The sequence below is a fragment of the Pleurodeles waltl genome, chromosome 8 (assembly GCF_031143425.1).
Source record: "Pleurodeles waltl isolate 20211129_DDA chromosome 8, aPleWal1.hap1.20221129, whole genome shotgun sequence".
In the NCBI taxonomy this organism is placed as follows: domain Eukaryota; kingdom Metazoa; phylum Chordata; class Amphibia; order Caudata; family Salamandridae; genus Pleurodeles; species Pleurodeles waltl.
Genome location: NC_090447.1, coordinates 453,279,279 through 453,291,765, shown reverse-complemented (window position 1 = coordinate 453,291,765; position 12,487 = coordinate 453,279,279). Strand labels below are relative to the sequence as shown.

The following is a 12,487-nucleotide window of genomic DNA, read 5'->3' as shown; positions in this document are numbered from 1 at the left end:
ATATATATATATATATAATATAGTTACAAACCCACCACTATAGTCAGGGCATGTAAGTTACACACCAAAGATAACCTGTGCTCACCCTGAGTAGTTTGGCCAAGAGCAGTCAAGCTTATCCCCAGAGGTCATGTGTAAAGTGTTTGCACAACACACTCACACCAGTGACACACAAAAGAGTCTCCACACAGTATTATAAATGATAGGTATCTTATATTATGAACACATGAATAAACTAGAACATCATAATCCAGATTTATTACGGGTATTAGGCCATAGTCATAAACAGTACAGCCCGTATAATAAGAGCAAACGGTTTCTGGTTTGCACATGTCACCAAAACATAATTACTGGGCTTATTATGCAGTCCTGAAATAATACTCATAATCCTGACAGTGCAAACGTCAAAACAACATATGTTATAACATCTGGACATGAAATACACTAATCCCACACATAGCGTGCTAAGTGTTCCCACAAACATCTTAGTATCAGTGAAACACACGCCTCATCCCAGGGCACTATAGACCCATGAGTGGATATCCTAAGCAGGCAATTGTAGTTTTCTAGGACGTACGCACACGCAGCCTAACTGTTTTGGTGGGGGTGTGCTCTGAGGGAAATTCCACAGTGTGGCAGTTGTCAGGGAGGACCAGCAAAGCTGCGCTCTACACATGCTGACAAGAGCTCGCCATGCTCTATTCTCCAGAAAAGACAGGGAGCAACCAAGAAACTAAGGAAAATGCTCACCCTGTGCTAATGCACTAATTATGAAAGCGCTGTTCTCACACTGAGTTAGACAAACCAAGGAGCAGGAAACTGTGCATCTCCTGCACTGGGCTGCTTGGGAGGCACTTGGAGGTGGCACAAAGGGACTCTTTAAAGTGAAGCACAGCACCATTTCAACCGAGCCCCGTCTCCAGACATCAGTAGGGGCTAATCTGTCCATTGTGTGAGGGCAAGACACAACCTATTGACATGTAAGGTGTGAACGACCCTCCCTTTCACCGGCCCAGGATGACTATCGATATGCAGATGCCACTTCTGTCACACCCAGACCTTCCTGTGTTGTGGCTGTCTGGAAAGTATGCATCAAGTGGAGCTGTCGCTCTGCCCCAGGCGTGGATTGGTGTAAGGCTGCCAAGCACTAGAGTTATAAGCACAGATAAATGCCTACTTTCTAAAAGTGGTATTTCTGAAATAGTAATGAAAAATCCCTCAGTCCCAGTAAGCATGATTTGTCACCACCATTCCAAACATGCCCACACTACACCTCATAGATCAGAAATTGCCACTTATACATATGTAAGGAAATCCCCAATGCAAATCTATGAGAGGAGCTGCACTGACAGTAGTGAGAACTTAAATAGGCTGTTTGTCACTACTGGGACATGTAACACATACAAATATATGTCCTACCTTTTACATACACAGCACCCTGCCCATAGGACTATCTAGTGCCTACCTTAGAGTGACGTGGGTATAGTATGAAGGGAGTTTAGGCCTTAACAAGTAGTTTGACTTGCCAAGTCATTGTGGCAGTAAACTGCCCACACAGGCACTGCAGTGGCAGGCCTGAAACAAACTTTTGACGGCTCCCTTGAGCCACAGCTAACGAGCCTTGGGAGGCACCTGTGCGCCATGAGCGGTACTTAAACCTGAGAAGACATTTGGCGGCATTCCAAGCAAGCCCCTAGTCAATGCTGCTCCCTGCTGATGATGGGCTAAACCTAAAAACATGTTTACAGGGACATACAGCACTTGCTGCATGTAGGAAGTTGGCTCCTTCTATACTATTTCAAAGTAAAAAATAGTGTGCACAGAGTCCAAGGGTTCCCCTTAGAAGTAAGATAGTGGCAAAAAGAGATAATTCTAATGCTCTATTTTGTGGTAGTGTGGTCGAGCAGTAGGCTTATCAGAGGGTAGTGTTAAGCATTTGTTGTACACACACAGGCAATAAATGAGGAACACACACTCAGAGACAACTCCAGGCCAATAGGTTTTTGTATAGAAAAATATATTTTCTTAGTTTATTTTAAGAACCACAGGTTCAAGATTTAAAAACAATACTTTAAATGAAAGGTATTTCACTCAGGTATTCTAGGAACTTTGAATTATCACAATAGCATGTACAGTTTTGACAAAAATGGCAATAAGCTATTTTAAAAGTGGACACTGTGCAAAAATCAAAAGTTCCTGGGGGAGGTAAGTAAATGTTAAGTTCACAGGTAAGTAAAACACTTACAGGGTTTAAAGTTGGGTCCAAGGTATCCCACCGTTGGGGGTTCAAGGCAACCCCAAAGTTACCACACCAGCAGCTCAGGGCCGGTCACGTGCAGAGGTCAAAGTGGTGCCCAAAACACATAGGCTTCAATGGAAATAGGGGTGCCCGGGTTTCAGTCTGCCAGCAGGTAAGTACCTGCGACTTCGGAGGGCAGACCAGGGGGGTTTTGTAGGGCACCGGGGGGGGGGGGGGACACAAGCAGGCACAGAAAGTACACCCTCAGCGGCACAGGGGCGGCTGGGTGCAGAGTGCAAACAGGCGTCGGGTTTTCAATAGGAATCAATGGGGAGACCCGGGGGTCTCTTCAACGATGCAGGCAGGCACGGGGGGGGCTCCCCGGGGTAGCCAATACCTGGGCTCGCCTGGGGGTCGCTCCTGCACTGGAGTTCGGTTCCTTCAGGTCCTGGGGGCTGCGGGTGCAGTGTGGTTTCCAGGCGTCGGATTCCTTGAAGCAGGCAGTCGCGGTCAGGGGGAGCTTCTGGATTTCCTCTGCAGGCGTCGCTGTGGGAGCTCACGGGGGTCAACTCTGGCTACTCACGGGCTTGCAGTCGCCGGGGATTCCTCCCTGTAGTGTTAGTTTTCTGCCGGTCGAGCCAGGGGCGTCGGGTGCAGAGTGGAAAGTCTCACGCTTCCGGCGGGAAACGTGTTGTCTTTAAAAGTTGCTTCTTTGTTTAAAAAAAGTTGCAGTTTCTTGAACAGGGCCACTGTTCTCGGGACCTTCTTGGTCCTTTAGATGCAGGGTAGTCGCTGTTGCAGTTTTCTTCGAAGTAGGGAGACAGGCTGGTGGAGCTGGGACCAAATCAGTTGTTGTCTCCGTCTTCACTGCAGGGCTTCAGGTCAGCAGTCCTTCTTCTTCTTTAGGTTGTAGGAATCTATCTTCCTTGGTTCTGGGAGCCCCTAAATACTCAATTTAGGGGGGTGTTTAGGTCTGGGAGGGCAGTAGCCAATGGCTACTGTCCTTGAGGGTGGCTACACCCTCTTTGTGCCTCCTCCCTGTGGGGAGGGGGGCACATCCCTAATCCAGGGGAACTGTAAGGACGGGGAGGTTCCCCCCCTCAACGGGAAAGTGTGGATGTGGTCTGCACGCTTCAGGTCTCAGTGTCACTTACCTCTCGAGCATACTCTGTCTTTGCTGGTCACCGGGAGACAGGGGGCTCGCCTTTGTGCTGCCCGTTGACATGTTCGGGCCCGGGGGGAGAGATGAGACAGAACTGGATCCTATCCACGACATGAAGTTTGTAGGACATTCGGTGGTTGTATACTGCCAAGATCTTGTTTGTACTTTTCTTTCGGAGATGTTCTTTCAAGTTGTTTAATGTTTACCATCCATGTCAATGTGCAAAGAGTCAGGGGAAAGCGCCTGAGCTGATTAAATGTTCCCAGAGGAGGAGGGCGGGAAACACAATGCGGGGTATTGGAGATACTACTGGGGGCCGGGGTGAGAACGTTGATGTTTCACAGAGATAATGCTGGAACTACATTCATGGAATGTGAAGGGCCTCAACTCCCCCCAATAAACGTTCTCAATTGAAAAAATACCTTGAAGATCATTGGTACGATATAGTGGCCCTATAAGAAACACATTTGAAGAGGGGGGAGGGACACTGTCTTCGTCACAAACACTACCCTGAAATTGCCTTAGCCTCAGCTCCCACAAAACACTGCGGGATGTGGCGCTACTGTTTGGCAGATCCATCCACTTTAAGGAAATAGGGTCTAAGAAAGATAAGGAGGGACGGTTCCTGATGTTGAAGGGCAGCCTGTACGAGAAACTTTGTGCGATAGCTACTGTCTGCGCTCCTAACAGCGGTCAAACCCAATTTCTGTTACAGTTCCTGAGCAAGCTAGAGGGCTTTGCCGAGGGCGAAGTTATCCTGATGGGAGACTTTAACCTGGTATGGGACCCAACATTAGACACAACGCACTCACAGAGATCACAAACGAGTGCTTTTGCCAAATCAGTGAAATCCTCCTTTCGCCGTTTGGGGATGTTTGACTCCTGGCAGGCCCTGAAGCCTATGGAGAGGGATTACACCTTCTTCTCACCTACCCACCGCTCATATTCACGGATAGACTATGTATTTTTGAGCAAACCGCTAAGACAGACCGTTTCGAATGTAGCTATTAATCCAATTGTCATTTCAGGCCACGCACCGGTGATGGTAGGTTTAAATTGGTCAATAGCACGCAAACCATCCAAGCCCTGGTACTTTCCAGGGGTGCTTACCCGTGACGCAACATCCCGTAAGGATTTGCGACTAGCGATTAGGGAATATTTCCAACATAATGGGGTGGGTGATACTAACCCTTACACTGTCTGGGATGCCTTTAAGGCGGTTATAAGGGGTAAATGCATTGCGCTTGCCGCTGCCATGCACAGATTAAAGATTAAAGACCAACTCCTTTTGGAAAGCGAATTTAAGGTAGCTGAACGCGACCATAAATTATCCCCGACTTGGCAAGCTCAAAGGAAGGTGGCAACCTTCAAAGGTAAACTGCAGGCTACACATACAACTAGGGCAGAGAAGACCATGTTGAGATTAAGGAAAGCCCATTTCAACAAGGGCAACAAGATAGGCACCCCCTTAGCAGGACAGCTTCGAGTCCAACAGGCCTGAGACTATATTGAACAGGTCAAAGACGAGCACGGGGAACACCTCACTGAAGAGGGGAAGGCGAGGGCATTTAGACGATTCTATGAGCGTCTTTATCAATCAGACCACCCACCCACCCACGCCCAAGAGTCTTATTTGCGCTCAGTCCACCTACCGCAGGTCCCTCACGAGACGAATTACATGCTAGAGGCACCCTTTATTGGGCAGGAAGTACATGCGGCCATTGACACCCTTCCCCTACATAAGGTTCCGAGCCCTGACTGTTTTACAGCCCTTTTTTATAAAACCTTCGGTGCGGAACTAGCGGGTCAGCTTGCAGTACTGTTTAATTATATACGAGGGGAAGGGGCGGTGTCCCCATCCATGGGGGAGGCTCTGATCATTCTCATACCCAAGGGCCCATTGCCCTGTTGAACCTGGATGCCAAATTATACTCTAAAATCCTGGCGCAGAGGCTGGAGGATGTGATGCCAGAACTGATGCATCCAGACCAGTCTGGTTTTATTAAAGGTAGCCAGACTCATGACAACTTAAGGCGTGTCATCCACTTAATGGAAAAGGTACACAAAAGGTACACAAGGAAAAGGTCCCGGTGCTCCTATTGGCCTTGGACGCAGAGAAGGCGTTTGACCGGGTTGAGTGGTCTTTTTTAGTGGCAACCATGAGACGGTTTGGATTTGGGGAACAATTTATGTCCATGTTGATGAGCAACTATGCCTGCCCTAGATCCTGCGTCTCGGTCAATGGGGTAACATCTGAATTTTTTGATCTCTTTCAAGGCACGAGGCAGGCATGCCCCCTTTCCCCTCTGCTCTTTGCGCCCAGTGTCGAGCCCTTGGCAGTGCGGGTGAGGGGATGCCCGGAGTGCCCAGGCATTAAATTTGGCGCAGATTCACATAAAATGTCCCTATTTGCAGACAACATTTTATTGTTTGTCACGGAGCCCCGCGCATCTCTTTTAGCCATACAGGAAGAACTGACACGTTTTGAACAAGTGGCGGGGTTCAGGGTAAACACGGGGAAGTCCTATCTCCTCAATCTGACACTGCCCGCTGGAGTAATGACCCAGATAGCCTCCCTGACCCCATTTGCTTGGGCCAAGAGTGACATTACCTACTTAGGCATTCGGATTGCCCCCCAGGTGGCTGCTCTGTTTAGAGCTAACTACCCCCATTTGATTAGGTCTCTACGAGACGACTTCAGGAGGTGGTCCCCGTTATGGCTATCCTGGCTGGGGTGCATCAATAGTAGTAAAATTACTGTGCTCCATAGATTTATATATCTCTTTCAGAGCCTCCCCATTGAGATCCCCCTGGATTTCTTTGCGGAGATTCGAACGCTATTCATGAAATTCATTTGGCAGAGTACAAGAGCTAGGATTTCATACAGAGTACTGGTGCGCCCCAGAGAGAGGGGCGGGTTGGCGCTCCCGGATCTCCTGCTATATTATAGAGCAGCACAACTGCGGGTCTTAGCTGAGTTTTCCCTCCGAGAGTCAGATAAGATTTGGCTACACATGGACAGAGCGGTGACAGGCAAGACCTTGTGGGATATCCCATGGAAGCCTAAGGGGGCACGACCACCAAACGCATACATTAGCACACCCACCGCCACTACCCTAAAAGTTTGGGACAAGGTAACTAAAATCTATGGGCTTACTTCCTTCCCCTCACCACACACCCCTATCCACCTTAACAAGGCATTCCCACCAGGGGAATTTCCGGGACCCTTTGATCGATGGAGAGAAGGGGGCTGCTTACGCATTGCAGATCTATACCATGGAAATCAACTTAGGACCTTCAATAATTGCTGTAGGGACTTCCAACTCCCACAATCCGAACGTTACCATTACACACAGTTAGTGCACTGGGTCACGCAGCCACATATAAAGGAAGCAGCTACAAGGTATCTTCTCCCAGTGGAGAGATTTGTGCAAAGGGCAATATTTCTACGCTATACTCTATACTAGCTATGGCACAAACCGCGCCGACTCCTCGACACATCCCCTTCTGGGAGCACGTCTTGGGTGCTTCGGTGGAGGAGGACCGATGGCGCTATCTATATCAAGATATACCCAAGCACAAGCGCTCCATGGCAGCTAGGGAGGCTCACTACAAACTGCTTTATAATTGGTTTCCATATCCTGAGAAACTTAAGAAACTTTACCCTCAGGTGTCCGAGAGATGTTGGAGCAGCTGTGGCATGCTGGGAGACTTTAAACACATATGGTGGGACTGCCCAACGATTCACCCCTATTGGAACGAAATTCTCTCATCTGAAAGAGATGCTGGGATATCCCATTCCGATCACGATGGAGCATGCCCTTTTGGGCCTCCGAGCCCAAGAACTACGGGGACCGGGCTATCCTGTGGCTGGCTTTGGGGGTGGCGAAGACAACCCTAGCATCCTTCTGGTAAAAAGCGGACCCACCCCCTATAGCTTTGTGGTTCACTCGGTTGTGGAAAAGTCTTGCCATGGAGCGTCTGGTTGATAAAGGGGAGGGCTCGCGCAGACGTTTTGATTGCATATGGGATCCCCTGGTTTGGTTTCTTTCCAGGGGGCTTCCCCTCTCGACTTGCAGCCCCAGGCTAAGGGCCTTGAACCTATTCCATATCTAGAAACTGGAATCTGAGATGGGGGGACTGGAGAGGACCCCTGTGGGCCTCGAGCGGGAGACCCACAACCACCGACTCCTCTTTGCTACTTTGGACACGACCAGGGATGGTTTGTTTGTTGTATGTTAACCTGTTTACTATCATTTTTAAACTTTCTTTTACTGTACATACTGGCTACGCTTACAACCTTGCATGATGACAAGCGTCCCTGAGAGCGGAGTATTCCAATTGAACAATGTAACACTTACCCCTGCTGGGGACAAACGACAAAGGGGATGGAGTTGTATTGAGTAGTCTATGATGCTTATTGATTAAATATGCCTGTACTGTTTTACAAAATGTAAATAAAAAGAAGATTACAGAAAAAGTGTTAAAGAAAGACTCAAGCACATGTTTATGGTTATTTTGAATGCAAATCCGGTATTTTAAATTTTTTTGTGACAATTATTATGCCATTACCATTTATCCATTTAGAAGGAATATATTCTATTATGGTTATTGATAACGTATTGTGGTGCCTTTTTGATAAAACAAGTAGCGATGTGCCAACTGATCCCATGTTAAACCCAATGGGTCTCCCTTTTATATTTTGGGGTATTGCCCCTTTGACAAAGCCAGCAGTCTGCCTTTTTAGAATGATATCAATTTACATTGTGACTCTGTGTTAAAACCTCAGAAATTCATTGAAAACAAAAACACAGCTAAAAGTGACTTTATAGTTAGGTATGGTAACACCTTACTTAACTTTAAATAAAAACCTTAGAAATTCACTGAAAAACCAAAGGTTAAAGTGAAGTTATAGTAATGACGAAATCTGAAATTACATCATTGACATCACTCTGCATGGGGAGGGTGTGAGTTATGCTTACTTCAGTTAACTATAACAAGTGAATTTCAGTTTTAATTTTTTTTTTATTTATTTTAGTTTAAATGGTATTTTTAACTGACATTTTCAAGTAACCATAAAGTCACTCTAACCTTTGTTTTTTTTCAGTGAATAGATTATTTTTGTGAACAGATGTTTATGGACATAAGTAGTTTTGTTCTCATAATTCTTCGTTTTTTGCCTTAATATGACATAAAGCAAACAATAAAAGCATGCTTCCTGTGATATCCTTTTCTACTTCTTAGGGTGGGTATATGGCTGTCAAGGTACAGAAACTAGAAGAACAGTTTCGATCCGATGCACCAAAGCAGCAGCACAGAGATGGTGCAGCGTCTGCTCTCTTCAGTGGTGTAGCAATCTATGTGAACGGTTACACAGGTATGGATCTGTATTCCTTTTTACATTACGTAGGCTTAAACTATTATGACAGTTTACACTTCAAAAGTGGACCTGCAAAATGAACTTTCCTCCTGTTCTTTCAATTAACTTTAAGAATGCTTTTAAAAAAGAATCCTGTTTGTTTCAAAATAGTAGTTAACACCTACTGTTTTATAAAATGTCTGTGCTGTAAATAATGGTTCCTTAATTTTTCCGAATCCGGGCCTTCCCTCGTCGCCTTTGTCTTCTGCATTGTAATGGGTGGAAGAAAAGACTTGGTGACATCACTCCAGTCTTAGACGTTGTAACTACGGTGCAGATGGCCCATTTTGTTTGGCTATTAGATTTCTTTCATGATCTGTAACACACATAATTGTTCGTCATATGGCCATTTCATACTAGTTCATCAAATAGGATAGCGATTGTATGTGATAAAGATAATTGGAGTTTTATGCTCTTTGGCTGCAATTCCACTTTTGTCGGTGGGCTCTTAAGCATGAAATCTCTGCTGCCTTTTTGTGTTGAGTTCAAGATATCTAATCAGTTCACTGAGAGCACATTGCCCAATAGAAGTGATGGTGCCTAAACCATCAAGAGGTAGCAGTTAAGCAGTCCTTTAGTGGGGAGCAGATGTGGATTGCATGGCTTTAATTTTTTTTCACCTACTATGTGGTCCATTAAGGGCTTGCATTAGTCCTGTTTCTGCAGCAAACAGAGATCCAAGCAAAATTAAAATATTTGTTTGTTTTCAAGCTGCTTTTAGTAACCAAAAATGTTTTGGTATGCTCATTTACAAGTTTGTTTTCATGTACATATAATCATAAAATTAAACAAGCATTTATAATGCAATGGGTCTCGTGTGAGCTCGAGGTAGAGCTGTTAGCATTGTAAATTCCTAACTGGACTCTTCTAAAACAGTTGACATAAGCGATCTGATTCAAAGCGCCGCCGTGAGCGCAAAGAGCAAGACAAGGAAAAATACGTTTGCTGGCAACCAAAGTTATTGGAAAAAGTGCAGTTAGCCGTGTAACAGGGTTGATGGCCACGGTAACAAAACCGCCCTATGGAGGGACAAATGTAAAATAGTTACCAACGGAAACAAAGGATTTTTGAAAGGCAAGCCCATGAACAAGTGATAGTGATGGGCGTGGTTAAAAGCCCACACATACCAACATGTCGGAAAAGCAGTGCATGCGTGCTGCTATGCTCGACCTAAAAAGTATGTTGAAAACAATACAAATAAGTTGTAATCGTTAACAGTTATTCATTTCTTACTCTTTGTCTCCATCTCTCTCTGTCGGTTTCTTTGTGACTCTCTTTATATCTGTCTCAGTCTTTGCCCTTTTCTCTCATTCAAACTTTTTTTGCATTTCCCCTCTCTTTCTCTTTCTTTTTCCTGCTTTCTATCTTCATTGTTCTCTGAAATGAAAGAGAAAAGACAAATCTTGCAATTCATTGTTCCTGGCTATGTATGTAATGTAATATTCTAATGAATAGGTGCTTCCACAGATTCAAATTGTGAACCTTTTCTAGATATCCAACTGAAGCCCAAATTTTTTTTTTGCCATAGCTAATGACCTGTGCCAGGAGAGCCATGTAATGGTGGAGGGGGGTTCACCTGTGATGGCAGCACTTCCTATAAAAACATGCTGTCCCAGTGATATCAGTTCTTTAGTTTTTCATGTGTTCATTGATGCAGGGCCCGGAGTAGCATCCATTTCCTAGCTGTTTCCACGTTTAGGATTTGTTTTTTTGAGAGCAGATGTCCCCTAAATCATCAAGCTTAAGCCCTGTACTTCTTGAAGAAAGCAAAGATCAGTCACTGACGTACACTGATTACCTGTGGTGTTTGGGAAAATACATGATGTCACATCATGTGTTTTTATATGTTCACAGCACTGTTATGGAATGAGTCAATTAAATGTTAGTAAGCCATTTAATGGTGCTTCGAGGGATGCCTGGGTTTAGCCTCAGGGGTACTCTAGAGGTGGCTAGCTCAGCCTCTTGCAAGAATAGATCTGCAGCAACCGACCTTCTCTAGTTTTCTTTCCACCCAATTCTTGAGAGTCTGATTGTTCCGGTCTTGAGGCATATGTATGTATGTACATATATATATAAGCTATTACTGTAGTGCAGACCTATCTTAAAGGTAGCAAATCTATGTAGAGGTTCAGTAGTAAAAAAAAAAAAAAGTAGTAAAAGTATGGAAGTGGGAGAGGTGCAATTCCAAACATCCTTCCAGATAGGGAATCAAAGAGGCTTGATTCCTTGGGCATAAAGCCACTTGTTCCAGGTAGCTTAGCTCTAAAACCTTTGAATGATATCTATTTTCTGACAATACTCCACACTTTGGGGTAGGTGGCTACTGTGGTGATGTCACAATTACTGTATGCCTACATGCATTCCAACGTTTGATCCAGGTTGCTTAGAAGCATGCTGCCAGTTTCACTTTGTTTGATTTCAGTTTTAGTTCTGTGACATGTTCAATGCTGTGCAAATATTATTTTGTGAGACATTTGTGTTTTAAGCAATTTTAGAGAGTCTGGAGACTGTTAATGCCCTAGTTTTTGGCTTTACCAGCCAAACAGTTTCATCAGAAGTGTAGACATTTCTGGGGGCCATAACTGTCTACGTGCCCCTCGGCATTAACCTCCTTTGCCACCTCAGCAAAAGTAGCCTGTTTTTCCCTTCAAGGGCAGGGGCAGTAGTAAAGGACTTCAGTCAGCCAAATTTTCCTCAGCTTCCCATACAACTTTAGCAGCAAACCTGTCCGAATTCTTGTTTGTTCCAACCCACAGCTCTTATGTTTGGGAAGAATGGGTGGTGTCTTATTTTCAAACTGGGCAAGAAAAAACTTCAACGCAGCGGATCATATTATTCTCTGATCTTTCAAAAGAGGTCTCCTGCTCCCCACCCTTCAACCTTTGTGACCTGACCTACAATCAACATGAGGTGGAGAAATGTTTTTCTTCTTTCTTAGTAAATGAGAAATTTAGCATGTTCCTCTATCAGAGAAAGGTAAGGGATGTTACTCCTGCTAACGCGTCCCTTTATGATTAATTTACTCACTTTGGGACTCGTTTTAGGCCAATGAATCTTTTGACCCTGATTGATGACACCTTAGAACGAGATAACTAATCAGCATGTCAATCAATATGTCAATAACGTCATCAATATTTACCATAATACGACAATTCAGATTAGTCAAAGACATTAATAAAACTTAGAAACCACCATGACCTTGCAGTCATGAATAACCACACCAGTTTAGTACTATTATATTAAGTTTATTCCCTATTGATTACAATTCTACTAATAAGTTTATTAATCTCAAAACCAAGAAACACATTAGCATAGTCACAATATGGCAACTCTGATAAGATTTCATCAAAGCAAGAATCACGAATATTAGAATATAGCACGACGTAAACATGGGTTATCCTTGGCAAAGTATCATTATTACGTTATTCAACAAAGCATAGATTCAGTCATTTGTCTATTTGCATCTATTTAGTGAACCCCTCATATAACCTCGAATTAGCATTGGCATGTTGGGTTTCATGCAAAACAATTTGGCAACACCAATTTGGAAAACATCTGTCTATGGTCTCTGTCAAAAGAAGCAGTTGGTACCTAGAAAGGAAAAGCAAACAGACAATCACAATATCATTGTCATATAGTTACCCTCCGTATTGAGTCAGCATACAGG

At 44.6% G+C, this 12,487-nt stretch overlaps 1 protein-coding gene across 1 annotated transcript in view; it reads left to right on the top strand.

The window, feature by feature from the left end:
• REV1 (REV1 DNA directed polymerase) overlaps nt 1–12,487 on the top strand; it is a 429,753-nt gene that overhangs the window by 103,106 nt on the left and 314,160 nt on the right. The window contains exon 3 of the mRNA XM_069204390.1: nt 8,646–8,778. Coding sequence (XP_069060491.1) covers nt 8,646–8,778 — 133 coding nt within the window. The remainder of the gene's footprint in view (nt 1–8,645; nt 8,779–12,487) is intronic.